The sequence below is a fragment of the Oenanthe melanoleuca genome, chromosome 26 (genome assembly GCF_029582105.1).
Source record: "Oenanthe melanoleuca isolate GR-GAL-2019-014 chromosome 26, OMel1.0, whole genome shotgun sequence".
Classification (NCBI taxonomy): domain Eukaryota; kingdom Metazoa; phylum Chordata; class Aves; order Passeriformes; family Muscicapidae; genus Oenanthe; species Oenanthe melanoleuca.
Window position 1 is genome coordinate 2434207 of NC_079359.1, and position 13130 is coordinate 2447336.

General features: G+C 57.4%; 2 protein-coding genes across 10 annotated transcripts; one reads left to right on the forward strand and one right to left on the reverse strand.

The window, feature by feature from the left end:
- Positions 1-31: 31 nt before the first annotated feature.
- TOMM6 (translocase of outer mitochondrial membrane 6) lies at positions 32-2836 on the reverse strand. The gene is made up of 3 exons (XM_056511465.1): positions 2683-2836; positions 1658-1754; positions 32-1279 (listed from the first exon to the last, which is right to left on the reverse strand). Exons 1-2 carry the CDS (start codon positions 2796-2798, stop codon positions 1658-1660), a joined length of 213 nt encoding a protein of 70 aa, XP_056367440.1. The 5' UTR covers positions 2799-2836; the 3' UTR covers positions 32-1279.
- Positions 2837-5530: 2694 nt separating this feature from the next.
- LOC130263621 (basic salivary proline-rich protein 1-like) lies at positions 5531-12969 on the forward strand. 9 transcript variants are annotated; one of them, XM_056511263.1, is made up of 13 exons: positions 5531-5598; positions 6477-6542; positions 6692-6895; positions 8824-8985; positions 9072-9205; positions 9307-9380; positions 9897-10124; positions 10222-10322; positions 10689-10793; positions 10988-11194; positions 11290-11433; positions 11912-12010; positions 12520-12969. In XM_056511263.1, exons 2-13 carry the CDS (start codon positions 6501-6503, stop codon positions 12700-12702), a joined length of 1683 nt encoding a protein of 560 aa, XP_056367238.1. In that variant the 5' UTR covers positions 5531-5598; positions 6477-6500; the 3' UTR covers positions 12703-12969. The 9 variants fall into 9 exon arrangements, with proteins under 9 accessions (XP_056367238.1, XP_056367239.1, XP_056367247.1 ...); XM_056511264.1 differs by having other exon boundaries at positions 5561-5587; XM_056511266.1 differs by lacking the exon at positions 5531-5598 and having other exon boundaries at positions 6207-6542; positions 6692-6769; positions 6800-6895.
- Positions 12970-13130: the final 161 nt, after the last annotated feature.

Consider the following 13130-nt stretch of genomic DNA (forward strand, 5'->3'; position numbering starts at 1 on the left):
AAAGAGGAAGAAAGGAAGACATTCCAGTGGGTTGTGTTGTTATTCCATAAACTTTAATAAACATCTGGGGGGTACAGGAAGAAATCCTGTGCACATCCTCAAGGAAAAAAAATCCCAAAGAAATGAATCAATGGGAAACCAATTCTCCCTCTCAGCATGAAACTTTTTGTCCTTGTCACTGCTCCAGGCAGGACAGGAAGGATCCAGAGCAGCTCCAGGTGGGATCAGAGCAGCTCCAGGGGGATCAGAGCAGCTCCAGGTGGGATCAGAGCAGCTCCAGGGTGGCATCAGAGCAGCTCCAGGTGGGATCAGAGCAGCTCCAGAGGGATCAGAGCAGCTCCAGAGGGATCAGAGCAGCTCCAGGTGGGATCAGAGCAGCTCCAGAGGGATCAGAGCAGCTCCAGAGGGATCAGAGCAGCTCCAGGGAGAACAGAGCAGCTCCAGGTGGGATCAGAGCAGCTCCAGGTGGGATCAGAGCAGCTCCAGGGAGAACAGAGCAGCTCCAGGTGGGATCAGAGCAGCTCCAGAGGGATCAGAGCAGCTCCAGGGAGAACAGAGCAGCTCCAGGTGGCATCAGAGCAGCTCCAGGTGGGATCAGAGCTGCTCCAGGGAGATCAGAGCAGCTCCAGGGGGATCAGAGCAGCTCCAGGGGGATCAGAACAGCTCCAGAGGGATCAGAGCAGCTCCAGGGGGATCAGAGCAGCTCCAGGTGGGATCAGAGCAGCTCCAAAGGAATCAGAGCAGCTCCAGGTGGGATCAGAGCAGCTCCAGGGAGAACAGAGCAGCTCCAGGTGGGATCAGAGCAGCTCCAGGTGGGATCAGAGCAGCTCCAGGTGGGATCAGAGCAGCTCCAGGGGGATCAGAGCAGCTCCAGGGGGATCAGAGCAGCTCCAGGTGGGATCAGAGCAGCTCCAGGTGGGATCAGAGCAGCTCCAGGTGGCATCAGAGCAGCTCCAGGGGGATCAGAGCAGCTCCAGGTGGGATCAGAGCAGCTCCAGGTGGGATCAGAGCAGCTCCAGGTGGGATCAGAGCAGCTCCAGGGAGAACAGAGCAGCTCCAGGTGGGATCAGAGCAGCTCCAGGGAGAACAGAGCAGCTCCAGGTGGGATCAGAGCAGCTCCAGGTGGGATCAGAGCAGCTCCAGGTGGGATCAGAGCAGCTCCAGAGGGATCAGAGCAGCTCCAGGTGGGATCAGAACAGCTCCAGAGGGATCAGAGCAGCTCCACAGCTCCAGTCCTGGTGGGAAGGTGAGCTCTGCTCCCAGCAGCTCCAGCTCCTTCCTGGCACAGGGGTTCAGCACAGTCAGGGGATGTGGTTCTGCTTTAAGGCTGGGTAAAGAGGGGGCTCTGGGGGTTTGGGGTGGGCTCAGCCCTGAGGGGCTGCAGCTCCAAACTCTGGGGAGCAGGGACAGCACCCAAGGAAAGGCTGGATTTGGGAGATTTAGGATGGATATTGAGAAAGGTTCTTCCCCCACAGGGTTTGGGGTTTTCCCAGGCTCCCCAGGGAATGGGCACTGAGGCTGCCAGAGCTCCAGGACAGCACTGCCAGGGATGCCCAGGGTGAGATTTTGGGGTGTTTGTGCAGGATTTGATCTGTGGATACTGAGGATATTCCCTGATATTCCCTGATCCCAGCCCATGGAGCCCCCCAGCACTGACCTATGGGACGGGCTGTGGGGCCATCAGGTCGATGTCTGTCAGGTTTCGGGCCACCCAGACCCCGGCAGCAAACAGCCCCAGGTTCACCAGCAGGTTCCTGCAAGCACAGAATCCCAGAGGCTCTGAGCTGGAAAAGCTTTGGGAGAGTTCATCTGAGCCCCAGCTGTGCCCAGTGCCCACCCTGAGCACTCAGTGCCACCCCCAGCCTGGGCACTCCAAACCCCCCTGGGCAGCCCCTGCCAACCCTTTCCATGAGGAAATTCCTGCTAAAATCCACCCTGAGCTCCCCTGGCCCAGCCTGAGCCGTTCCCTCTCCTCCTGTCCCTGTTCCTGGGATGAGATCCCAAATCCCCCCCGGCTGCCCCCTCCTCAGGGAGCTGCGCAGAGCCAGAAATTCCCCCTGAGCCCCCTTTTCTCCAGGCTGAGCCCCTTCCCAGCTCCCTCAGGATTCTCCAGACCCTCCCCCAGCTCCGCTCCCTTCCCTGGGATGGCTCCAGCCCCTCAATGTCCTCCCTGACCCGGGGGCCCAGAACCGGACACGGGGCCCGAGGTCCCTCCCAGCACCGAGGGACAATCCCCGCCCGCCCCTGCCGGGCTCGCTGCGCCAGCTACGGGCCGGGGACAGACACGGGGATCCCTGATCCTGATCCCTGCCCCGATCCGGATCCTGATCCCGATCCCATCCCCGATCCCTGCCCCGATCCCTGATCCCTGCCCCGATCCCTGCCCTGATCCGGATCCCTGATCCCGATCCCTGATCCCGGCCCCGATCCCGGTCCTGATCCCCATCCTTGCCCCGATCCCTATCCCTGATCCCGATCCTGATCCCGGTCCCTGCCCCAATCTCGATCCCTGATCCCTGATCCCGATCCCTGCCCCGATCTCGATCCCGATCCCTGCCCCGATCTCGATCCCAGTCCCGCTCCAGGCCTCGATCCCCACCCTCACCTCGACCCCGGCCTGACCCCGTTCCCGTTCCCGTTCCCGGTCCCGGTCCCGGTCCCGGTCCCGGTCCCGGTCCCGACCTGCGGAAGTCGTTGCGGTCGGTGGCGAAGCGGAAGGCGCTCCGCAGCCAGGCGCGCACGCCCCGCGGCGGGGCCGCTCCCGCTCCTCCCGCACCCGCTACCGGCCCCGCCGCCATTGCTGCCGCCTGCCCGCGCCGCGCGCTGACGTCACCGCGTAACGGCACCGGCGCAGCGCGACGTCACCACCAGCGCGCGGAACGGCGCGAGCGGGAGGGGAGCGGGACCGGGACTGGATCGGGGTCGGGATCGGGATCGGGACCGGGACTGGGACTGGAATTGGGATCGGGTTTGAGACCGTTTTCGGGATCGGGGTCAGGAATGGAATTGGGATTGGGGTCGGGATCGGGGCAGGGATCGGGATTGGGGTCAGGATTTGGATCGGGATCGGGGCAGGGATCGGGATTTGGAGCGGGATTGGGATCAGGATTGGGAGCCAGAGAGGGATCAGGGTTGGGAACGGGACTGGTGATCGAGATCTGGATCAGGATTGGGATCAGCACCGGAACTGGGATTGGGATCGGGGTCTGGACTGGGGTTAGGAACGGGAACGGGAGCGAGAGAGGAATTGGGATCGGGATCGGGATTGGGATTGGGATCGGGATTGGCACCGGGATCGGGAAACGGACTAAAACCACACCCGAAATGTGTGCCGGCTCTAAAAAGGCAAACCCGAGGAGGAGCCGTGCTGAACAGTCCTTGGAACGTGTCTGGGGAAAAGTTTAAATACGCAGAATTGTTTATGGATATTCAGGAGGCTGATGCAATAGAAAAGGTGTGTGCACCCTGCCACTAAAGTTTGATTTATTATCTTTGTCTCCGATTGTCCTTTATTAAACTTTTAAGATTTTTACCTGGAGGATAAACCTCGTTTTCATCAGAAATAAAGGATCCCAAAAAGATGAGAGACCCCTGACTGCTGACAGAGCACGTGCAGCACAACATAGTGACGTAGATTTTGGGAATAGAAACTAGGAGGAGCTTTCCAGAAAATTCTCTATTAATATATATTAACATATAGTATATAAATGGGATTTTTGGCTGGATTGTTTGGTTCAGGAGGAAGGGTCCACTCCACACCCCTGGCCTGTTTTGTTTATGCTTTACACCAACCTCAATTATACCAAATTATTCACTGAAAAATTTTGTATATACTCAAATATATGTATCTAATACACTTTGATTGTATTCACTTATATACAATTGTTGCAATTAAAAAAATAAAATTGCTGCTAAACAAGCCTCAATTATAGTAAATCACTCACTGCCAAATTTTGTATAAACTCAAATATATATATCTTAATACACTTTGATTGTATTCATATTATATTTATAGTTATAGTTATAGTTACAGTTATATACAATATATTTATAATCATATACAATATATTTATATTTATATACAATATATTTATATTTTTTTTTTATATTTATATACAATTGTTGCTATTAAAAAAATAAAATTACTGCTAAACGAGCCTCAATTATAGTAAATCACTCACTGCCAATTTTTTGTATATACTCAAATATATATATCTAATACGCTTTGCTTGTATTATTTGTATTTATATACAATTTATATTTATATTTATATTTATATTTATATTTATATTTATATTTATATTTATATATTTATACTTATTTATATCTATATCTATATATATCTATATATCTATATATCTATATATCTATATATCTATATATCTATATATCTATATACAATATATTTATATTTATATTTATATTTATATTTATATTTATATTTATATACAATTGTTGCTATAAAATAAAATAAAATAGCTGCTAAATTTAATCTTGTTGTTTGATAAATTGGACAAATAGAACAAGAGCTGTTCCCGGGGCGGGGAAGGTGATAAACGCCCCGGGGGCGGGGCGGGGATGGCGCAGGGTTTGGAACAGACGGACAGCCGGACAGACGGACAGCCGGGAGGTGACAGCCGCGGCAGCAGAGGTGCGTGCGATGGAGCCCCGGGACGGGGTCCTGCTCCCCGAAATGTCCCGGCACGAGGCTGGGAGCGCCCCGGGGAACGAGGAACCGGAGCTGGACGGGGCAGGAGATGGGAGGCTCCTGGTTTTGGGGTGCAGGGTTCCGGGATCCCCAATTCCATGGATATTCCACAATCTGGGGGTGCAGGATCCCCAGGATCCTTTTTTCCATGGATATTCCAAACCCTGGGGGTGGAGGATCCCGGGATCCCCAATTCCATGGATATTCTAAATTCTGGCGGTGTAGGATCCCAGGATCCCCAATTCCATGGATATTCTAAATTCTGGCGGTGTAAGATCCCCAGGATCCCCAATTCCATGGATATTCCAAACTCTGGGGGTGCAGGAATCCCAGTATCCCATTTACCATGGATATTCCAAGTTCGGGGATCCAGGATCCCCTTTTCCATGGATATTCCAAACTCTGTGAGTGCAGGATCCCCAATTCCATGAATATTCCAAATTTGGGAGTGCAGGATCCCCAATTCCATGGATAGTCCATTCTCTGGAGGTGCAGGATCCCCAGTTCCATGGATATTCCAAATTCGGGGGTGCAGGATCCCCTTTTCCATGGATATTCCAAACTCTGGGGGTGCAGGATCCCCAATTCCATGAATATTCCAAATTCGGGGGTGCAGGATCGCAGTATCCCCTCTCCCCTGGACGCTCCGCGCTCTGGGGGTGCAGAGCCCCCCATTTTCACAGCACCCCGCTGGTGGATCCCAGATTTTTGGAGGAATTTGGCCGCTCCCAGGGGCCCCGGGCTGTGCGCGCTCCCGGGCTGTGCGCGCTCCCGGCGCCCTCGGGGGCGGAATCGGGGCCGGGAGAGGGAAGGGAAGAGGAAGGGAAACTCCGGGGGGAGGGACGGGAGAGCTCCGGGTGAGATCCCGGTGAGTTCCCGGTGAGATCCCGGTGAGATCCTCGGCTGGGAGCCGCTCCCGCCGCGTGCGGGGGGATCGGGGTGCAGGGAATGACTTGGATTGAGGAATGCGGGATTGGGGTGCAGGGAATGACTTGGATTGAGGAATGCGGGATTGGGGTGCAGGGGAGCGGGATTGGGGTGCAGGGAATGACTTGGATTCAGGAATGCGGGATTGGGGTGCAGGGGAGCAGGGTTGGGGTGCAGGAATGTAGGACTGGGGTGCAGAGGGGCAGGATTGGGGTGCAGGGGAGCAGGGTTGGGATTCAGGAGTGCAGGATTGGGGTGCTGGAATTCAGGATTGGGGTGCAGGGGAGCAGGGTTGGGATTCAGGAGTGCAGGGTTGGGGTGCTGGAATTCAGGACTGGGGAGCAGGGTTGGGATTCAGGAGTGCAGGGTTGGGTTGCTGGGTTGCAGGGTTGGGGTGCAGTTGCAAAGTTACGGGTTTGGGGTGCCGGGCCCAGGTAGAGGGGTGCAGGATTGGGATGCAGGGTTGGGGTGCAGGGGCGCAGGGCTGGGGTGCAGGGAATGACTGGGATTCAGGTGTCCCAGTGACCCTGGGGGTGTCCCTGTGACCCTGGGGGTGTCCCGGCAACTCTGAGGGTGTCTCTATAACTCTGGGGGTGTCCTTGTGACTCTGGGGGTGTCCCAGTCGCTCTGGCGGTGTCCCAGTGCCTCTGGATCTGTCGCAGCGCCCCTGGGGCTGTCCCACCTCTCCGGACACGGGGCTGGCAGCCCCGCTGGTGGCACCTGGTTGGCAGCGTCCCCAAGCCGGCAGTGACGTGCTGCGGGACGAGCTGACCCAGCCCCCGTCCCTGTCCCTGTCGTGTCCCTGTCGTGTCCCTGTCGTGTCCCTGTCGTGTCCCTGCAGCGGATCCCGCCCCTCCCGGGCACGATGTTCCCCCCGCGGGGCCCCAGGAGGGGCTGCCCCCGGCAGGTACGTGGGGCTGGGGGTGCCCGGGGGTGCCCGGGGGTGCCCCCGCTCCATCCCGGGGCACCTCGAGGGCACGGCTGCACTTCGGGGAGGAGTTTCGATGACCTGGGCGTGGGGCTGCTGCCCTCCCGTCCCGTCTGATCTCTCCACAGCCCGGCCCGTGGTGGGATGGGCCAAGGCTGCGCCCCCCTGCCGGCCCCGGGGACACCTGGGGGGAGCCCCCCTGGCAGGTGCCGCGTTTGGGGGAGCCCCCCTGGCAGGAGCCGCCTTTGGGGGAGCCCCCCTGGCATGACCCAGCCTGGCAGGAGCCACCCCAGGAGGACCAGCGCAGGAAACGGCAGCGCAGGCGGCACGAGGTGAGAACCAGGATGGGGGGAGATGTCCCAGATGTGCCCCAGGGTGGGGGACATGTCCCAGATGTGCCCCAGGGTGGGGGGAGATGTCCCAGATGTGCCCCAGGACTGGGGGGAGATGTTCCAGATGTGCCCCGGGGTGGGGGGAGATGTCCTAGATGTGCCCCAAAGATGGGGGGAGATGTCCCAGGTGTGCTCAAAGTTGGGGGGAGATGTCCCAGATGTGCCCCAGGGTGGGGGAGATGTCCCAGATGTGCCCCAGAACTGGGGGAGATGTCCCACATGTGCTCAAAGTTGGGGGGAGATGTCCCAGATGTGCCAGGCACGGTGGGATCCTTGGAGACCCTCCCAGGAACCCCCAGACACAAAAATTCATCCCCCAAAACGAGTCTGGACATGTCTGGATCCAGTCTTGGACCCCCAGGCACAGAAAGCAGCCCCTGGCTTTCTAAATTCCCAAAAGGAGTCTGGAAACATCTGGAGCTGGCCAGTGGTTTGTGTCTGAAGGATTCCACAGCTTCTCCCCCGAGGGTTAAGAATGGCAAAACAAATATATTTACATAGGTGAAATAAATTATTTATTTCTATGATGGGCTAAAGGATCTCAGCCAGTGCAGTGTGGATGGTTATAACCAGGGCACTGCTTATTAAATCAATAGTTTCAAAGTTAATTAGCAATTAGGAAGTTTAGATTGATGTTGCTCACCCAGACCCACAGAAATCTCTTTGGCTCAGCTCTGGGAATGACCCTGAAGGGCTCCAGAGAGGAATCCACACTCACTCCTGTGCTGGAAATTCTGCTGTTCACAAGTGGAGTTGAGTTTTTACAGCGTGGGGTGAAGGTTGTTGGGAGTTTTGTGGAGCATTTGTCATTAAAAAAGTGAATTGCTGCCCTCTGGTTCCTCCCAGGAAACATCTGCCCCTGTTTCCTGCCAGGGCTGGGTTTCACATCCTCATGAGGATTCATTTTGGGATGTTGGAGTCTCGCTGCTCTCAGAGTTCTCCAGCACCTCTGGCAGCCTGATCCCCCCTCCACTGATTTTCACGGTGAGGTGAAACCAGAGCTGGTTTTAATTGCAAGGAGGGATTCACTGACAAATCCAGGGCAGCCCAAAGCAGGGGAAAGAGCTGGGGTCAGTGGGGAGAGAGAACAGCAGGAAAAACCAGAAAATCCCAGTGGGATTCTGAATAACCAGAAAATCCCAGTGGGATTGTGGAAGAGCAGAAAATCCCAGTGGGATTGTGGAAAAGCAGAAAATCACCAGTGGGATTGTGGAAAAGCAGAGAATTCCAGTGGGATTGTGGAAAAGCAGAAAATCCCAGTGGGATTGTGGAAAAGGAGAAAATCACCAGTGGGATTGTGGAAAAGCAGAAAATCCCAGTGGGATTGTGGAAAAGCAGAAAATACCAGTGGGATTGTGGAAAAGCAGAAAATCCCAGTGGGATTGTGGAAAAGCAGAGAATTCCAGTGGGATTGTGGAAAAGCAGAAAATCCCAGTGGGATTGTGGAAAAGCAGAAAATCAGTAGTGGGATTGTGGAAGAGCAGAAAATCCCAGTGGGATTCTGAATAACCAGAAAATCACCAGTGGGATTGTGGAAAAGCAGGAAATCACCAGTGGGATTGTGGAAAAGCAGAAAATCCCAGTGGGATTCTGGAAAAGCAGAAAATCACCAGTGGGATTGTGGAAAAGCAGAATATTCCAGTGGGATTCTGAATAACCAGAAAATCCTAGTGGGATTGTGGAAAAGGAGAAAATCACCAGTGGGATACTGGAAAAGCAGAAAATCAGTAGTGGGATTGTGGAAGAGCAGAAAATCCCAGTGGGATTGTGGAAAAGCAGAGAATTCCAGTGGGATTGTGGAAAAGCAGAATATCACCAGTGGGATTGGGGTAAACCAGAAAATCACCAGTGCCCATCTCCCATTGCAGCCCAGCCCCAGGGACCCCAGACCCTTCCCTGGCCCCGCTGAGGCCCCGTGGAAGGAGGAGGAGGAGGGATGGGCCCCCCAGGACTGCCCCCCACAGCCCCCCTGGGATGACAGAGAGCATTTCCAAGGAGCTGAGAACGGCTTTGGAGACACCTGGCAGCCGGTGAGGGGCCGTGGGCTGGGGGGTGGCAGCTTTGGGGGTGTCCCCGGGGTGTCCCCATCCTCATGGACAGCCATTCCTCCTTGCAGCCCCCCAGACCCTTCCCTGGCCCTGCTGATGTCCTGTGGCAGGAGGAGCAGCAGGATGGGAGGTGGGACTGCCCCCCACAGCCCCCCTGGGATGACAGAGAGGATTTCCAAGGATTTGAAGATGGATTTGGCTGGTACCCGGTGAGGGGGGTGGCAGGATGGAGGTGACAAGGACAGTGTGGGGGGTCACACAGCCCCACCCCCTGTCTGAGCCCACCCTGTTCATCCCCTGCAGGAGCTGCCTGGCCCCTGGTGTGAGTTCCCCGGGGAGGAGCCGCCCCCACCCTGGCCCCCCTCCTGCCCTCCATGGTGGGTGCCTGCTCGGGGGGCTCCCTGTGCCTTTGGGGTGACAATGAGGGTGACAATGAGCCCTGCCTGGGCTGGGGTTGCACAGAGACCCCTCTGTTATAAATGAGGAACAAATTTAGCAAAATTTAGATTGCTTTGTTTTATGCGCTGGGGAGGCAGAGGGGTCACAGCCCAAACTTTGGTTTGCAGCTCCCTTTTATAGCGTGGTTTCCTTGTGGCCATCAATAATTGTCATTTTTTTTGTTGTTATAATTTTGCCAGGTAAGCAGTGGATCACTGGATGACAATTTGTGAGGTCCCACAGATCACCATCTGCTCTTGGTAGATCGGGAATGGCAGGAGTCAGGCAGTCTGGTCTCAGTTGGTCACACAAAGGCAGGAAACCTGATTTTGCAGGATCTGCTGGGCTGTGTTGTTTTCCAAGCTGTCAGTAGATACAACTTATTTAAAAAACAATATTAATAACAGGGGGGATTTAAAACAAAATTATTTAATCACATATTTTCCTTTCTTCAGTGCCACGCTTCATTTCAGACCTAAGCATTCTGCGTTATACAAACACCTCTGTGGTGAGCACGAATCTTTTCTCGGTTACCACACTGCCGCACTCCCCCCCTTCCCCGGGGCTGTGTTCCCGCAGGAATCCCGGATTTCCCCGCGGTCCCCGCCCTCCCTGGAGGCGCAGGAGCCACCCCCGCCAGCTGACCCCGGTCCCGCTGCTGTGGTGTCCCCGCCCGCCCCGAGGTGTGTGCTGCCCCCGCGCCGCCTCCTCCGTGCCCTGCACCACTCCCAGAGCACTCTGAGGACTTTATCCCGGTTTTTTTTTTCCCCCTCCTTGCAGCTCACAAGCCTCACTCCAAGCCCTGTCCTGCCCCTTCCAAGAGGAGCCAGGAGCTGCAGCCCCCCCAGCCCCCTGCTGCAGAGAGCCCGGAGCAGCCTCAGGTTGTGGGGTTTGACCTGTCCCCCTGCACCCCACCCCGGGCTGAGCTCCCCCCCAGCCTGGCACCGTGTGCTGCTTCCCTCCAGGACGTGCCCGTGGGGAGTGGGAGCGTCCTGGAGCCCCCTGGAGCTCCCAGCTGCACGTCCTGCTGCTGGTGGGAGATTCCCCCGCTCCCAGGGGTCCTCCCAGGGCTGCTCCCACCTGCTTTGGGGTCTCAGCTGCTGGAGCTTCTCTCTCCTCTCTCACCCTTCTCCTCTCTGCCTTGCCAGACATGGAGTTTTTCCAGGCTCTTCTCCGTGATTTCCTTGGGGTTTTAGCACCCTGGCTGTCCCATCCTCACGTGCCCCCACCCCACTGCCTGTCCCCAGGTTGAGCTGGAAGCTGGGCAGACCCCTGTGGGCAGCCAGGAGCAGGGTCCCTGTGCTTTGGGAGCAGATCCAGCCCCTCTGGAGGAGACACCCAGGTGTCCTGAGGTATGGGACTGCTGGCAAGTGGCACAGGATCAGCCCCAGGCTCCCCAGGTCCTCCCCTCCAGCAGCACACAGCTTCCCCTGGGGGTGCTTTTTATTCCCACCCCAAAGCAGAGCCTGGGGGGAGGCACAGCCCCTTCCCAAACCCTTTGTCCCCTCACTGTGGGCTCTGCAGTGCCCCTGTGACGTTTGCACAGGTAGAGCCGTGCAGCCCAGCTGTCCCCAAGGCTGGCACCGCTCATGGGCCACATCCCCAGAGCCCAGCAGCCCCCCCAGACCCTGCCAGGAGGGAGATTCAGGAGCCCAGCCCCTCTGGAGAGGCAGGGGCTGAGCTCAGCCCACGTTCCTGGGAGCAGCCACCACGTGGAGCTGGAGAAGCCGAGGCAGAGGCTGCCCAGCACAGGGTGAGTTTGGGATGTGGGTTTGGGATGTGTCCCCACCCCATGGTGGCACTGCCCCCCTGTCCCAGCACTGCCACCTCCCCCTCTCTGTCCCTCAGCCTCTGCAGAGCCTTCAGCCACCCAGAAACCCTCAGGTGCCTCCAGGATGTGCAGCAGAACCCCAGGCCCAGCCCAGCCAGGCTCCTGCTGGTGCCTGCAGCCCCCCAGAGACCTCCCAGCCTGGGTCTGGTGAGACAAACCCGGTATGGGTCCTGGGCTTGGGGACACTGCCCTGGGCTTGGGGACACTGCCATCCCAGAGGGGGATCCCTGTGCTGCAGGATGCTGGGCTGGGGTTAAAGGGCAGCTTTGTCTGGAGGCAGAGCCCGTGTCGGCCCCGCTGATAAACGGGACACGGCTGGGACAGGAGCCAGGGGAGTGACTGGAGGGAGTGCTGGAGCATGAGCAGCCCTGGGAGCTGAGGAGAGCCCTCCAGAGCAGCTTAATTACTGCTTAATGAGGGAGAGAAATTGGGGCAGAGAGGGGAGAGTGGGGGCACCTGAGGAAGGGTGACAAACCAAACTCCTTCCACGGGGTGACCACTCCTGGACTGGTGACCAGCACTGTGCTAATGACCAGCACTGGGCTAATGACCAGCACTGGGCTAATGACCAGCACTGGCAGCCCCAGTTTGGCTCAATCCTTTCCCCTCTGACCCCTCCTTGCCTCTGGCACCTCCCAGGCTCTGCTGCAGCTCTGCCCCCTGCTCCCCACACCGTTCCCGGCCGGCATCGATCCGCGCTCCGCCGCCGTCCTGGCCAAGAAGGCAGAGATCGAGCTGGTGCGTGCTGGCAGCCCTGCCTGGGCACCTGGGGCAGCCCTGCCTGGGGCAGCCCTGCCTGGGCACCTGGGGCAGCCCTGCCTGGGCACCTGGGGCAGCCCTGCCTGGGCACCTGGGGCAGCCCTGGCTGGGGCAGCCCTGCCTGGGCACCTGGGGCAGCCCTGCCTGGGCACCTGGGGGTGCCTGCAGGATGGGGGGCTCACCTCAGGAGCTTTGGGAGCCATGCTGGGTGCTGGGAGGTGTGAATTTGGCACTGCTTGCAGGGGAGGTGCTGTGGGCAATAAGGGGCTGGCAGGGGCTCAGGTGATTTTTTGGGGGTTTGTGCACTAAAAATGGAAGGTTTTTGGGGTGCTGAGTCCCTGGCACTCCCCTGCAGTCGTACCAGCAGTTCAGCCTGACCATGGCCATGGCTGGCAGGGGCTCAGATGATTTGGGGGGGGTTTGTGCACTAAAAATGGAGGTTTTTGGGGCTGTTTTTGGGGTGCTGACCCCCTGGCCCTCCCCTGCAGTCGTACCAGCAGTTCAGCCTGACCGTGGCCGTGGTGGCCACGATGCTGCTGCAGAAGGAGCCGTCGCTGGAGGCGGCGCTGGGGCTGGCGCTCAGGGCCAACCTGCGCCAGCGCCGCCTCCACCACCTGCAGCAGCTGCAGGATTTCATCGACACCTTCGACTCAGCCACTGCCAGCCTCTGATGGAGCCCCTGCCTGCCCCCTGGGGCTGGGGCAGCTCTCTGGGCCTGCAGGACAAAGTCGGAGATGTTGGCAGCCCCACTCTGTCTCTTGGTTTTAGCCCTGCCCAAACCCCTGAGGGCAGCAAAAGTTTTATTGTTTCTACTGGAGGGCAATGGGAGGGAGGGCAGCAATCCTTCTCCTCCGTTCCTGATTGCCTGGGATGTTTCCCCAAACCCAGTGAAGAGTTTTTTGGGTTTAAAGCTACAAATAAACCGTGTTCACTTTGCAGCCCTTGCTCTGCCATTGTTCTGTTCCTGTTCTCCTGGGGCTGCAGGGGAGGGGGTCCCACAGTGAACCCCAGCTGTGCAGAGGTCACCCCAGGGATCCCCCTGCCCTGGTGACATTGTCAGTGTCACAATGGGCTGGGAAGGAACGGGGCAAACCCTGTG